Source organism: Phacochoerus africanus, chromosome 1 (assembly GCF_016906955.1).
Source record: "Phacochoerus africanus isolate WHEZ1 chromosome 1, ROS_Pafr_v1, whole genome shotgun sequence".
NCBI classification, from domain to species: Eukaryota; Metazoa; Chordata; class Mammalia; order Artiodactyla; family Suidae; genus Phacochoerus; species Phacochoerus africanus.
Genome location: NC_062544.1, coordinates 70,219,262 through 70,236,307, shown reverse-complemented (window position 1 = coordinate 70,236,307; position 17,046 = coordinate 70,219,262). Strand labels below are relative to the sequence as shown.

General features: G+C 35.6%; 1 protein-coding gene across 1 annotated transcript in view; it reads right to left on the bottom strand.

The window, feature by feature from the left end:
• CDH12 (cadherin 12) overlaps positions 1 to 17,046 on the bottom strand; it is a 285,184-nt gene that overhangs the window by 40,216 nt on the left and 227,922 nt on the right. The window contains exon 6 of the mRNA XM_047754076.1: positions 6,276 to 6,529. Coding sequence (XP_047610032.1) covers positions 6,276 to 6,529 — 254 coding nt within the window. The remainder of the gene's footprint in view (positions 1 to 6,275; positions 6,530 to 17,046) is intronic.

The following is a 17,046-nucleotide window of genomic DNA, read 5'->3' as shown; positions in this document are numbered from 1 at the left end:
TTCTCCTGCGGCACATCAGGTTAAGGATCCAGCATCACTGCAGTGGCCAGGATGACTGTTGTAGCACAACTTCAATCCCTGGCCTGGGGACTTCCACATGTCATGGACACAGCAAAAATAAATAAATAAAATTTAAAACTAAAAGTGCAAATGCACACATACACAGGCACAAGCATTCTATATCACATTAACACGTTCCTTTATATATTAGGATAAATATCATACATCAAGAAAACATTTCAATTAAATTTATTTTGCATATAGTATTTGAGAGAACAAGGAAATATTCTTTTTGTTTTGTTTTTTAGGGCTGCATCCACAGTGTATGGAAGTTCCCAGGCTAGAGGTGGAATCGGAGCTGCAGCCGCTGGCCTATGCCACAGCCACAGCAACACACAATCCTAGTCGTGTCTATGACCTACACCACAGCTCACAGCAATGCTGCATGCTTAATCCACTGAGCAAGGTCAGGGATTGAACCTACATCCTCATGGATAATAGTCGAGTTCTTTACTGTTGAACCACAGTGGGAACTCCCAGAAAAAGTGCTTTCATTTTTTGTTTTTGAAGATTGTGGTTTAAGAGTGACTACATATCTATGCAATAAGCAAAAATGATAAATACCATGATAAAGTTATATGGTATCTTTAATGAATATGAAAAAAACACAATTCTTGAAGGAAGTTACAATAAGCATTGAAGACAAATATGCTTTGCTACACAAAATGGCAGAAGTCTAGGGTGAAGGGGAAGAAATGGAGGGTAGGAGAATATTTTAATTGGCTGGAATGTAACTGTGTGAACAAACGTAAAGAAAAAAGCTGAGTGTTGATGACCCTCATTTGCAGATTTCTTAAAGCTAGTTCTGAGATTTATAATTACCAGGTTTGCATATCTGTAATCTCTCTTTCATCTCCTGGGTAGCAATTGCCCAGAAACTCAGCAGAGGTCAGACTCAGTAAGACAAATGAATGTGTATAAGCTTCGGACATGCTCTTAACAGGTAATGCATCCATCATCATCTCCCTTTTACAACGAGGTTGTATCTGTAGTTGACAATATTAAAGAAAAGCAAAACTTCTGCTGTTTATTTTTGTATGCATTGGAAAAAAATTAGCATTCTTAAAACTGAACAATATGAAAATCAACAACCCAATTAAAAATGGGTGAAAATCTTTACAAACATCTTACCAAAGAATATATACAGATGGCAAATAAGCACATGAAAAGACGCTCCACAGCATGTGTTATCAGGGAAACACTAATTGAAACCACAATGAAATAACACTTCACACTTATTAGAAAGGCCAAAATCCAGAACCCTGACAACACTGAACACTGACAACGATGTGGAGCAAAGGGACCTCGCATTCATTGCTTGCGGAAATGCAAAATGGTACAGCTACTTTGTAGGACATTTGGTAGCTTCTTAAAAATCTATGCATACTCTTACCACACGATCCAGCAATTGAACTCCTTGGTATCGACACAAGATAATTGACAATTTATGTCCACATTAAAAACCTACACGTGGGATATTTACACAGCTTTATCAGTAATTCCTAGGACTGAAGACTATCAAGATATTCAACAGGCGAGTGGATGTATTGTCTAGTACATCCAGACAATAGGCTATTACTTAGCACTAAAACAAACAAACAAAAAACTAAGCTATCAACCCAAGATATGGAAGAAAACCTATGTGTAGTATTAAGAGAAAGATGCCAGTCTGAAAAGGCTACATACTGTATAACTCCATGTATATAAGATTCTGGAAAAACTATGTCGAGAGTAAAAGGTCAGGGATAGGTGTTGGGTAGGAATGAATAGAAAGAACACAGAGAATTTTGGAGGCAGTGAAATGTCTGTATAATACTTAATAATGGATATATATCATGACACATTTGTTTGAACCCATAGACTATACAATACTAAGAGTGAATCCTAAGGTTAACTATGCAATTTGGATGGTTATTATGTGTCAGTATAGGTTCATCATTGTAATACATGTACCACTCCAATGGGGATGTTGATAATGGAGGAGGCTATGCACCTGTAGTGGCAAGGGGTAGATGAGAAATCTTTGTATCTTCTCTTGTGTTTGCTCTAAAAATAAAAAGCCTATAAATATTTTTAAAATCACATTTAATACCAATACTTATTTTTATCCTCACAGTCTTGTTCAAGGAATTTCCATTGTGGCTCAGCAGGTTAAGAACCTGACTAGTATCCATGAAGATTAGGGTTTGATCCCTGGCCTTGCCCAGTGGACTAAGGATCTGGCGTTGTTGCAATCTACATTGTAGGTCACAGATGTGACTTGGATCCTGAGTAACTGTGGCTGTGGCATAAGCCAGCAGCTGCAGCTCTGATTCAACTCCAAGCCTGAAAAATTCCATATGCTGCAGGTGTGGCCCTGAAAAAACAAAAAATCTTGTTCAATAAGAGAATAATAGAGAATGGGCAACTTTTCAATTTTTTTTTTTACTATTTAATTTAATTAATATTTTAAATAAATTACATATGTTACCCTCAGATGCCACTTGCTAAATGACTCTCTGTTTCTTCTCAGTCTTTATGTTTTATAGGTGAGCTTAGGTTTTTGTCCACATAACAAGATTTCTGTCATATTAGAAAGGGCCCTCAAATGAAAGCCAGCTACTTTGGCAGCCTACTAATCTATGATGAAAAAATCAATTCCAATTGATTAAAAAATGTTTCCAAAAGTTTATTAAACAGTTCAGATTTGGGATGTAAGATAATTTTTTTTAAGTGGGACTCATATAAGACATGTATATTTTAACAACCAGTTATTATTTACATTATATATTACTTTCTATTTATGATAAGTAATCATGGTACTTAATCAGTGTTACTACTTGATTTTAAGTGGCGAGATTTAATTAGACATATCAAATAAAAGGAGATAAAGTAAAAAACTATCTGATTCCTCTATTAAATACTATAATTTTAAATTCATATGTGGAAGTTTATATTTATAAAATATATTTTATAACTCTCTTATCTTCCAACACTTCCTACATTGAGCAAGTTTAAAGCTGAATTGTCTATTTTTTCATTTTACACGCAAAAATAATTTGATTAAGAGATTTTATTTTGAAATTTGTTCATAGGATAAATAAGAATTTTACACATTTGCAACAGAAGAAAGGTAGCACATACTGAGCATAATTATCCACTAAAATCTCTCTGTAACTTCAATCACTTTTATCCAAAATAAATATTAATTCCCACTGTAACTGAATAGTCACTTGTTTTAAAATTCATTTCTTGAGACTGCCATTGTGAAAACCCCCACTTCACTAATGGTAGGTACACTCTTAGTTGATATTCACTTGAAATCTTTTCCATGAACTATATAATAAGAGCATCAAAGAATATAGACTACTAGAGGCAGGAAATCTAAAGGCAAAGGCTAGGGAGTTCCCTTGTGGCACAGCAGGTTAAGGATCTGACATTATCACTGCAGCGGCTTGCGTGGCTGCTGTGGCACAGATTCCATTCCTGGCCTGGGAACTTCTGCATGCTGCAGGCAGAGACAAAAATTAAAAAAAAATACAAAGGCTAGAAAAGTAAAGAAAACAATAATTAGAAGTTAAGTTCAGGGTAAGGGGAGTCAGTACAGGGTATATTTGGGGGCATAACACCTAATGAAATCTTTCTTCTAAGCTGTCTCAGTGTTTGATCGAGGTCATTGCTTTCTGATTCTTTGCAGTGCTCAGTGATGATGCAGTAATAATATCAATCAAATACCTAGTGGTATAGTTAAACCTAGTCTTAAATTAACCCTTCACACAAAAGTCCTATGAAAAGAGAGTAAAGCAAAAGAAAATAAAAGAATTGTCACTTCGACGCTTATTTTTTACAATATATTTTATAATAATTCTTAAGTGAGCAAATACACTTTCAGACCAAGAAGAGATGATTTATACCCCACATTCCTCAACTGACATGATTCAAATTTATTGCTCACTCTAAGGATGTGGAAGTAAGACAACTTTCATGTTGATTCAAAAGCACTCTGTCCTTTGAAAACCCCTCATGGGGATCAATTAGATCCATCTATGTCTATAGCTGTAGAGAGTCAGGCTGTTACCTATTAGAAATAAGACTAAGCATACAGCTTTATTTCACATAAAGTAGCACTTGTCAGACACTGGTGTCTGTGACTTTAAAAACAAACAAACAAAAGAACAAAAAAATAAAGAAAATAGACTTGCAGCTGGAGATTTCTCTAAAATGTAGCCTTTTTTTATTCCTCACACCAGGAGCTTGACTCTAAACATTTTCTAATATTTAGAAGCTTGTGATTCTTACCTTATGTTATTTTTTTCCTCATAGACTCTCTAATTCTTTTTTAATTTTTAAGCATTCCATTAAAATATTTTCTTCATCTCTGACCTCCTCACACTTTGATCATTATTCAAAAATAGAATAGGTAGTAAATTAAACAACTTAGCATGTTCCCTAAAATATCCTGTCACACTATGTCCTACAGTTCTTGTTCATTGAACAGTAGTTTCAATCCATATTTATGTTTTTATTACTTTGTTCACAACCTTCGATATTTCTTCTGCACCATTCACATTCCTGAAATGACCTGTAAATCTATTCACCAGGCATTTTCCACTTTCACACTTACCGGCAGCACATTCAGGGTATTCAGGGGCAAGATTGATGAACGATATCAGGTTAATGTATAACAAAAACTAATGTAGCAGATTCTTGAGAATGCCCCTCTGAGCACTGGTAATAAATAGACTTTTCTGGAGTTTAACTGAAAGTGAATCATCTTGTAATATGGGCATAGAGAACAACTTGAACCCATTGAGGAAATTAGCCAGCATTCAACTTGATGTGCAGGGATGCTCAAATAATTGCTATTTTTCTTCCCTTTCCCAAGATAGATGTGCTCTTTAGTCTTCTCGTGATCACAGACATGCTTCAAGAGGGAAAGTACTCAAGCCACTTTGGGGGATGGATTCAGATTAATACAAATCACAGAGCTTGTAATCTCTCAAGCCATTTCCTGAGATTTTACCCTATGCTATGAATGTGTTGAGGCTACTGCTGAATGATGGGTCCTTTAATTACTCTATGGCTTAAAATCTTCTGAGATATGTGTCTATATTTTCCCTATATCAACAGAGTAGTACTTTACTTTAAAAGCCTAATTAATATTTTCTTTGCTTTGGTGTCTGTATACTAAATTCCATTCTTATAGAGTTAAAAGATTCAAAACAAATCATGTTTTTCTATCTTTTTTCTTCCTCCCTCTCTCTCTCTCCCTTCCTCCCTCCCTCCCTCTTTCTCTCTTTCTTTTCTTTCTTTCTTTCTTTCTTTCTTTCTTTCTTTCTTTCTTTCTTTCTTTCTTTCTTTCTTTCTTTCTTTCTTTCTTTCTTTCCCTCTCTCTCTTTATTTTCTTTCTTTCTTTCTCCCTCTCTCTCTCTCCCTTTTTTTGGTCCTTTCTTTCTTTCCTAGGACTTAGAGGAATGTAGGCATGTGGCAGGCATTAAGCATACAGAAGAAGCAAAGAAAAGTCAGCATTAAGTCTCAAAATCTGTTGTAGAATAGATGTGTGAGGGAGAAAAAGGGTACCCCACAGTTTCAGCAGTGCTAGTGGAATTTATAGGTTGGGGGGATATTTTCTTACTCTTCTCACTCTATTGATTGCTTTGTTGACTCACCACCCAGCCTCCTTAGGTCACTAAGGAGCTCCTTGCCAAATCTGAGCTTGGAGGAGTTCCACAATACAGCCTCCCTTAAGACCGACTCCAAATGTACTTCCATCAGCAGACACACTTGTCATAGTCAAAAAATGAACTGCAAATTTAAAAGGCTAAAACAATCTTTTCAAACACTAACATTGGGTAGCGGACAGAGATTTCAGAATAACTGAAACATGTGTTATATATCTATGATATTTCAGGCTCTGGGAAAGTATCTTAATACCATTATTCACAAGAATCCTCCTTTTATGCTGTGTTATTGAATCCCTTTTTGGGTGAGATATTGAGGTTGGTCAGTTTGAAGGACAAGTCCAATATTATATCACTGCCAAACTTGGTAACAAGAATTAATGTCAGATGTTTTTGACCAAATCCTATGGCTTTTCCTCTATTTCTATACTTACCATGCAAAGTCATTTTCAAACATTATATGCTATAACTAAACCATTCATGCAAGTCTGGTCTGAGCTTTTTGTTTTCTTTCTTTTCTTTTTCTGACACACAGAAAATATTTATTTTTCTTACCTAACGGCACTGCTGCCCACATCGAGGTCTTGGGCAGTGACGGCCCCAATGATGGTCCCAACTGGAGTGTCCTCATACACCTCCATGGTGTACAGCGGCTTGCTGAAGACCGGCGGCTCGTCCACGTCCAGCACGCTGATTTTCACTGTGGCTGTGTCTTTGAAAGGGCCGGCGGAGTGAAACCGGTGGTCAAGGTGGAGGTTGGACGCCTCTACTTTAAAAGTGTAAGCCTTCTTTGTTTCAAAATCTAATGGCTGTAGCGAGGACAAATCGCAAAGTAGGAGATACGTTCATATAGGGTGTAGCAAAGATGGTGAACACTGGGCAGGGCAACTTGCAAGTTCATATCAAAAATTCATTTGCTATAATTAGCAGGTAAATAGAAGTTAGGTATTTTAAGGAGAGACTCGACCAATTGAAGAAGTGTCGGGGTAACTTATAAAGATAATCAGTTGTATACATTAGAATGACATATAGGCACACATATGTGCTGGGTAGGGTTTATTCCTTTTATGTGAGTAGTTTAAACAGCAAGAGCTCAAGTACCCATGAAGGGAAGCATTTTCTGCTCTTAGCCAATGCTGACATCTAGTGGAATTAAGTGGTAATTAAAAACAAGAAAATTGAAATGATTATTATTGAAAAATTGATTAATTTTTAGAATCCAGCTAAAAATTTGGTATAAAAATATGTTTTTTTCTTAGACCATTATTCTTATTTTGACAATAATATATTTTCTATTAAATACTTTTGAATGTCTAAGTCTTTATGCTAATAAAGGACTGTATCCACATTTAAGGCACACAGTACAATGAAAAGAATTTTAGTCCTTTGTGTTCTAAGCATCACGTATATAATTAGTGGGTACTGCGATGCAGCATCAGGATATATGACCAAGAATTAAGGTTTTGAGTATATATGATTAAAGAAGAACATGAAACAAGATATCTGGATGTGGTTTGGAATCAGTTTCTTTTTTTTTTTTTTTGCTTAACACTGCTTATATTTCTTTTTTCAATATTAGTTTTATGTTCCCAATAACTGAAAATATTATACTATAGAAATATGATGTAGCTGTGGTGCTTTATTGAAATGAAAACTTTAATAAGGTCAGTGGCTCTAACCCATCATCTATGAAAAGCCAAGATGATGTGAAATTAGCATGTCCACAGTTATTTTCTGGGACCTTTAGGAGTTTGTTTGCTAAATTAATCCCTTCTTGTATGACTCCAGTGATTTTCTAATTGCTGTGTAAACACATCTTTTTTTTTTTTTTTTTGCCTTAGTACACCTGGAGGAAAAAGTAGTTATATTTCTCTTTTTCAAGGACAAAACTGCTGTTTTATGCATTTCCTGTGAAGAAGGGAAAAGAAAAGAAAAAAAAATAACTGTGAAATCTTCAAAAACTCACAAGTCTATAAAGTTTACTATAACAAACAGTAACACTTCTTGGACTTGACAATAAGCCTCTTTCACAGTAATTTTCGTTCAGGGGAGTCTATTCTTATTTTCCCTGTAATCATTCCTTTTATTTTGTTAATTCATCCAATTTTTATTCTTGTACTTATTTGCCTTGAACTCAATGCTTCTTTTACTTTTTTATATCTATTCAACTCATACAGGTTGACATGTGAGTTGACTTTCTTCAATTTCCATCATCTTCTTGTTAAGAACTTTTATTTATTTTAAAGCCAATATAAGTAAAGTTATGCATACCATGCCATGGTTGATATCCAAGCTATTGGTTACATGGATAGAAACATAATATCTAGAAAAAGAGAAGGTCCCTTTATGTTACTGTTTTAATACCACAATTTGAATATGGTGTTTTGTTAAAGGAATCAGGTTTAAGAAATGACAACCAACTTCCAGAATGGGATAGCAAAATCTTTATTCAGACCAAAAATACAAACTGCTATGATTCCTGGGAATGTTTATCCTGGAATGAATAAGATCGAGGTAAAAAGGACAAGTCTTTTCAAATATTGATGGTCTATCAGGTTAATGTCAGTCAGGCTTATTCTATAGATCTCTCAACAGGGAATTAATAATTTAAAATATTAAATATGGTAACTTTAAATTTTAGAAAAGAAATCTCTAACAAATGAAATCAATTCAGAAATAATGTTAAAAAAATCATTGATTGCCTGCATGGCGATAAGACCTGGAACACATTCTGGGGAGAAAGAAAAAGGCAAAGTGAGACTTGCATTCTCTCTCTAGATTTAACACAGAGAATAGTGATAAACATCATCTTGTCTAATGAATGAGCTGATTGAAGAAGTACTAAGTAGGGACATTATTTGATGTATTGAAGGGAAATAAGATGCCTTAAGAGATACCTGAGTGATATATAATTGATAAGGCTGTACAAGCTAATTCAAGTTAGAGAACATTTAAAAATATACTTTGTGTTTTTTGTAAACTCTACATGCTTGATGAATGTTAAACAGTATAAATTTTACCATAGTTATCCCTAACTTCCAGTGTAAGACAATTTTGACTTTATCACTTTTGCTCTTCTTGCCTAGAAAGCTATTTGAGCTGGCCTGGCTCATATTTACTCTCTTTTTGGCACAGAATTAATTTCTCTGAAATGGTAGGCATTAACACCAATGGTTCTTCCTTTCCCTCTCTGCTTCTCCTTGACATAGGGATGCTCTGATTGTCTGTAGGAATAAGCAAATTCTTTATAGACAAGACCTCAGTTTTATTTACCAACTTTATTAACATTAGGAGCTGTCTGGTGGACTTGACTCCCTATTTCCAAGTCCATTTCAGGCTGGAAATGAAAGGAGACTTCCGTTTCTACATCTTGTTTTAGAACATCAGACATTGTCTATGCTTTTTAAGAACTCCTGAACTGTCACAGCAGACAAATATTTAGTGGTCAGGGAGATAAAGAAATTTTTGGTACACACACAGTTTGTTTTTATTTCTGTTTTTTTGTTTGTTTTTGTTTTATGACTACAAAGTTATATCCTGCAGTGATCAAAGCACTGAAGAAAATTGTAGGAAAAATGCCACAGTAACATCCTAGATGACCTTATCTCTTTGTGACCCTGGCCCTTAGTCAATGACACTTTATAAAATCATATAGCTCAGAAATAGCAAAGGAACCCATACTGAGCTCTCTCTAGCTGACTTTATCCAACTCACCCAACAGACTACCCTTCACTTTTGGTGGATGGGGGTGAGGTGGGATGTGCTGAGGAATGAAATTCGTCTAACTTGACAATCAACAAAAACTCTATTATTTGAAATAAGCATAGGAAAGAAACATGATTTTTTGTTATTGTTAGGAAATTAATCATATTCTAGAACAGAAGTCCATTATTATGAAGTGGAGCTAATTTTCTCTTACACAATAAATAGAAAACTTTGTGGTACTGCTTGAGGCACATTCAATTTTATAAACCTTTATAGAAAAGTAAGAGAAGGATTGATTAAAGAGAATTTTGTTGAGTAGCTCCTTTCTCCTAAGCATGTTTCAATAAAGGAAGGTTAATAAAACAGATTTTTCAGGAAACAATTCACATTGTAGGGAGTCACATGGTAAAAAACAAAACAAAACAAAACAAACAAAACTTAAATGTGGAGAAATGGATATATTTAATTGTTCTTTAGACTATAAAGTGAGGAATTGGGCAAGATATGTTTGTTTGTTTGTTTATTTGTCTTTGCCACTTTCTCTGCATTTATTTTGCCAGTCCAGGTCGTGAAAAACTACATAAAAATACTAGAGTTATAATTGATTTTCTCACTTCAAAGAGGGGTGAGCAATTTTTGGCATAAAATACAAGAGAATAATGAGTTCCAAATTTGGCTCAGTGGTAAAAAACCTGACTAGTATCCACCAGGACGCAGGTTCGATCCCTGGCCTCGTTCTGTGGATTAAGGATCTGGCATTGCCATGAACTGTTGCGTAGGTCACAGATGAGGCTCACATCCCATGTTGCTGTGCCTGTGGCATAGGCCGGTGGCTACAGCTCCGGTTTGACCCCTAGCCTGGAAACTTCCAAATGCTGTTGGAGTGCACCCGCCCCCACCAAAAAAAGACCAAAAACCAAAACAAAAACGAACAACAACCAAAAAAAAAACCCGAGAAAATAAGTCCCTGTGTTATCCATGCCTCATCACACCTCTAGATAATGTTGAATGCAAATGAATAGTTAGAGTTATATTCTAAGGAATTAAAAAAAAAAAAAACAGCTTTGGTAGAATTCCAGGGTGTTCCCAAGATTCTCACCCCAAAGGACAAGATAATCTCTTCTATAATCTTTTATGATTTGCTGCCCTTGAGTATACAAGGGGGCCTTTGAATTGAATGGTATAATCAATTCATGGATAAATTTTGTGGAGAAATAAACAATGCAAATGTAATCAAGGTAATTAATCAATTAACATCGAGTTAATTAATTACATAAGATGGTTTTTTTTGGTTTGGTTTGGTTTTGGTTTTGGTTTTGGTTTTCTGGCAGGGTCTGATGTGAGCCTTAGAAGAAGGAGGCAGTACAGATGATTTCTTCCTGGCCCTGAAGAAGTAAATTTGTGATGTAGGAGCACACCTGACAAGTGCCTAGGGGGGCCTGTGGAACTGAGACTGGACTGTCCATGAAAAATATCCCTGCCGTAGCAGTAAACAAAGGATGTTGCAGCCATCAAGTCATCACATCATAGCTGCCCCAACGGTGAGCTTGAGGCAACTCAGGATAGAAACAGGATGCCTGCCATCAAGCCATCAGCCACTGCAGCCACCTTCCAATGGTGGTGCACCCTGAGGAGACTCAGAATGAGGAAACACAGGATGCTGGCCCCAGAGAGCTGAAGTACATATCAAAGGAATATTTCAATAAGCTCAGACGTTTGCCTCTCCTTATACATGGAAAGGCACTAAATTCATTAATTTGAGATGTCTAGTTTTCTTTAATTAACAGAAATCTCTTGATGTTCTGACAACCTGGTCTTTGTTGAAAAAACTCTTATATATCCTGGCCCCTCCCTTACCACTTCAGAGCATCTCTTAGAGCTATCTAAGAAGCTGTACCCCAGGTTTAAGTCCTCGGGTTGTCTGCCAAATAAAACATAATTCTCAACTTTTAGGTTGTGCATTCTTTCTCACTCAACTGGATCTTGGTCAACAGCCAGCCAAAAAAGTAGGGACTCAGTCATAAAGGCACAAAGAGGAGTTCCCATAGTGGCACAGCGGAAACAAATCTGACTAGGAACCATGAGGTCGTGGGTTCGATCCCTGGTCTCACTCACTGGATCAAGAATCTGGCATTGCTGTGAGCTGTGGCGTAGATAGCTGACATGGCTCAGATCTGATGGTGCTGTAGCTGTGGTGTAGGCTGGCGACTACAGCTCTGATTGGCCCCCTTGCCTGAGAACCTCCGTATGCCGCAGGTGTGGTCCTAAAAAGACAACCCCCCCCCAAAAAAAGGCACAAAGAAATGATTTCTGCCAACAACCAGTAATCTTGGAAGACTCTAAGCCTCAGATCAGTTTCAGCCCTGGTCTGATTTCAATCTGGAAGACCTTGAGCCGAAGACTCACTTACAATATACTCTGACCCACAATAGCTTGAGCTTTCATCAGTCTTTAGACTACTACTCTTCTAGATTGCTTCAGTGTTTATGATGAACATGTATCATTTTCACCATCACTGTATAGTCCTCATTCTTAAGAAAATGTCTCTTTTAGAAATGATTTATGATATGATTGAAATATGAGAAAGTATCTTTAGGGACTTGTACTGTAGTAGAATCATATACATTTAAAATATGAGCATTGGAGTTCCCGTTGTGGGTCATCAGGTTAAGAAACTGACCAGTATCCATGAGGAGGCAAGTTCGATCCCTGGTCTCACTCAGTGGGTTAAAAATCCTGCTTTGCCATAAGCTGTGGCATAGGTCACTGATGCAGCTGGGATCTGGCATTGCTATGGCATAGGCTGGCAGCTGCAGCTCCAATTGAACCACTAGCCCAGGAACTTTCACATGCCATAGGTACAGCTATCAAAAGAAAAAAATATATATACATATGTGTGTGTGTGTCTAAGACTAATAGGTCCTTGAACATAAATGCTGACACTTGGGGAAACGAGTAGGAGGGATCAACTTGACCAGAGGAATTCAGAAAGTTTTTGGTAAGACATGGGTGAGAGCCATGTTAAGGAACAGGGGAAAGTTAATAGAGATGCCTCTGTGGTGAGGCGCCTTCAGTGCAGAAGGGAGAATAGCACAGCATCTTCAGTAGAAATTGCAATGAATATGGTACGGTTGGAATGCAGTGTGTTTGTGTGTGTGTGTGTGTGTCTGCGTGTGTGTGTGTGTGTCTGTGTGTGTCTCTATTCAGGAGATGGTAGTAGAAAAATATGCTATTTGCTCTTTATCTTACTAGTGATGAGGACCAGAAACAGATTGCTGTATGAGAGCAAGATCAACCGATGTAGGTTTCAATCTATCACTCATGAGGGAAATGGATGAACATAAGGTGAGGGGCTCAGAGAATATTGCAGTGGTTGAAGGGAGTAAAGAGAATGGTTGTTAGGTCAACTAATGGGGAGCACAGGAGGGAAATTTTAACCCAAGTTTAGGAGGAATCAGTGGTCGGGTTTCTTGCCCTATTTGGCGAGGGGAGCAGGAGGGGTCAATGGTAGTGAAAGAAGCCTAATAAAAAGCCTAGATTTCTGCTTTAAGGTACTGCAGAAGAAGTGGGACTTTATCCAGGAAGGAGGAAATATGAGCAGGCATATTTGTTGGGAGAAGAGAAGGAATTTGGCTTTAGGCATTTTAAGCTTGAAAAGACTATAACACACACAAGTTAAAATGCCTACAAGGCAGCAAACAGTCTTCATTGGTTATGTCAGCTTGGGAACTAATTCAGAATTGATAGGACTGGGGAAGTTAGGTGAGATGTTTAAAAAAGACATACTTGCAAAAACAGGAACATAATACTTACAGAATCAAAAAACACCACTTATTTTTCTTTGAAATTTTCATTTCAGACTGGCAAAAATAGGAATATGTTAAACTTAATAAATTAAGGTGTATGTTTGTCTTATGTAACAGGTGTTCCTAATTGTATTTTTTTCTACGAGTTATTCAAAACTCAGCCACATGGTGGTGCTATGCTACAAATCATCTGATATGAATTCTCTCCCTTGCTCTTGAAGATAAAAAAGATGAGTTTTAGTGACTAACAGGACATATGTAAAATGTCCAATGGGACCAGTGAGACCAATGGGACCAGTGAGAGTTTAGCCTACTTATTAAAAATCCTAGTGAAGAATAAAATATTTTGTCTCTTGTTTTTAAGGAAAAAGAACATGGTTCTTTCTCCTTTGGATTCTCTGTTATAAGAGTTACGGTTATTTGAAATTAATAATATTACCAAGTAACGGCAAAATAGTAATCATTTTTAATTTCAAACAACTTTTACCTATTTTAAAATAAATAGAGAAATCACTTTATCATTCTTTATTTTAAACAGTTGCTATCATTATTTACTAGTTTCTGATAGATATTTTGTAGAAATAGTATGGAACTGTTTGAGACATTCAGTTGTCCTTTTGCATAAATTTAAATATTCAAATTGACTAAATTTTTTAATCAGTAACATGAAAACCACAGTGCATCTACAAATAAATAGGTATTTTCAGTCCTTAAGTAAGTTTTTAATTTATATCTATATCTAATGAATATATATTTATATCCAATGAGTATATATTTACCCTCACTTGTATGGTAGGGAAAAAACTGACTAAAATTGCACTTCATTCAGTTTTCACTTAAGAATGAAATTTCTGAGAGTTCCCATTGTGGCTCAGTGGTTGAGAACCCAAATAGTATCCATGAGGATGAGGGTTCAATCCCTGGCCTACCTCAGTAGGTTAAGGATCTGGAGTTGCCCTGAGCTGTTGTGTAGGCCGGCAGCTGCAGCTCCAATTCGACTCCTAGTTGAGGAACTTCCATAAGCTGCAGGTGTAGTCCTAACAAAAAAAAAATAATAATAATTAAGTTGCTGAATTTAAAACACCTTATTCTCTCATTTTAAATGTAGACCATCTAATAATTTTTAGGTGTGATACATTTTAAAGTTTTATTATCCTCATTCTGTTATGATTTCTACTGTTAAAATACTTAACCATATGTAGGGCACTTTTTATTTGTTCCTACTTTGTTCAGTGCAATAGGACATAAGTATGAAGTAAGAATAGTTTGTTTCTTGAAAAAAAAATCGTGTGCCTTAGAGAGATATATAAAGTTGCATAATGTTATTCTGAATTCAAAGTGACACAGTGAAATGGCATCTTGTCACAGTACTCATAAATTGAATCCAAGTTGATGTTTAAAAAAATAAAATAAAAATGCCTTTTTTCATTCTTCTCAGCTCATATAAACCTGACCATCATTTTTATCTACTTACACCCTCCCTCAATGGAGAAAGAGGAGAGAGGGAAAAATATTAAAGGAAAAATAAAGATTTTAGGAGATAAAATTATGATGAGAAATGTGTTTCAGAGAATTTTTAGCATTTTTATTTTTAAGAGAGTTCTAAAAGAAAAACTCTCTGAAAAAAAGAATATCATGATATTTAAAACAGTACATATTCAAATGTAAAATATGTATTTTTAGACTTTCTAGATACATGTAATAAACCTAAGAAGATAATTTCTATATGAATTTGGTTTTACATCAAAACGCTTCATTGCAATTCTATGGCAAGACAATGAAGGGAAAAGTTTCCAAAAGTAATTTTAAGATCATTATGGAACCAAAATACTACTGCTGATATCACATACATATTTATTATTGTACATCTACTTCTTCTGGACTCTGATAAAGTTAGCTTTCTGAGAACTCTCTGAATATATGCATAAATAATTCTATAATATGATCTTCACTCAAAAATATCTCATTAAAGAACTGATGGGCCAACAGGTACATGAAAAGATGCTCAACATCACTAATCATCAGGGAAATGTGAATGAAAACCACAATGAGACATCACCTCGTACATGCTAGATTGGCTACTATCAAAAAAAAAAATAAGTGTTGGAAAGAATGTGGAGAGAAAGGAATCTTTGTGCACTGTTTGTGGGAAAGTAAATTATTGTAGTCATTATGGGAAAAAAAATGGAGGTTCCTCAAAAAGTTAAAAATTGAACTGACTGTATGATCCAGCAATGCCACTTTTGAATGTTTATCCAAAGAATACAAAACATGCTAACAAAAAAAATATATGCAACCCTTATGTTCATTGCAGCATGATTTACAACAGCCAAGGTTTGGAAGCAACCCAGATGTCCACTGAGAGATGACTGGATAAAGAAAAGGTGGTATAAGCAGTCATCCCTTGGTTTCCACAGAGGATTGGCTCCAGGACCCACTGCAGCTGCCAAAACCCAAAGATGCTCAAATCCCTCATAGGAAATGATGTAGTATTTGAATATAACCTATGCACATCCCTCTGTATACTTGAAATATTCTCTAGATTACTTATAATTTCTAATACAGTGTAAATGCTATGTAAATAGTTTCAGAGTAAGGCAACTTCAAGTTATGCCTTTTGGAACTTTCTGGAATTTTTTTTCCTACATATTTTCATCTGTAGTTGACTGAATCTTGGATGTAGAAACAGCAGATATAGAGATGCTGAATAAAATCTTGCCATTTAGGACATGGATGGACCTCCAGGGCGTTATGCTTAGTGAAATGTCAGACAAGGAAAGACAAATATCATGATTTAATTTACATATGGAATCTGAAACAAAACAAAAATAGAAAAAAAAACCTAGCTTATAAATGCAGAGAGTAGATTGGTGGTTGGCAGAAGTGGTAGTTGCTAGAAGGTGGGTGAAATGAGTGAAGTGAGCCAAAAGGTACAAAATTCTAGTTCTAAAATAAGTCATCAGAATGCAAGATACTGTATGGTGACTCTGAATTAATAATACTATATTGCATATTTGAATGTCCCTAAGAAAGTAAATCTTAAAAATTCTCGTCACGAGAACAAAAATTTGTAACTGTGGTGATAGTTATTAACTATACTTATTGTGGTGATCATTTGCAATATACACAAATATTGAATTATTATGTTGTACATCTGAAACTAATGTGCATCAGTTATACTTCAATAAAAATAAAGAATTGCCAATGTTTAAATTAATTTTGAGTTTTCGTGGGCTTTATCCAACTGAATATTTCCTCATTATTTGCAGAAAAATGTACTGCCATACCTAAGTCATATGTCTATATATATATATGCACCCAAACAATACACACATGAGATATGTAGATAGGGCAGGTAGATATATGGATAAAGAGGTGATTTAAAAATTTTGTTATGAAAATGTTCTATGAGTTATTTTTTTAAATGTTTAAAAATGTAGTGAGTTATTTTTTAAAGATTTACAAATGTGGCCTGTAGATTGAAATTTTCTTTTCTAACAGAATAAGAGGTTAGCTGGTATGTACTGCCTCTGGTATTTTCTTACTTAGAGAGTAAAACAAATTAGAGTACTAAAAATCCATTCAAATCCTTGATGTAATTTACCAGATGAAAAGAATATTAATAAGAACCTGCTTCAAGGAGTTCCCACTGTGGCACAATGGGTTAAGGATCCTACTGCAGTGGCTCAGGTAGCTGTGGAGGCCTGGGTTTGATCCCCAGACCATCAATGGGATATAAAGGATATGAAATTGTCATTCAATCCCTGGCTCAGGATCATCCATATGCCCTGGATATGGCCATTAAAAAAAAAATC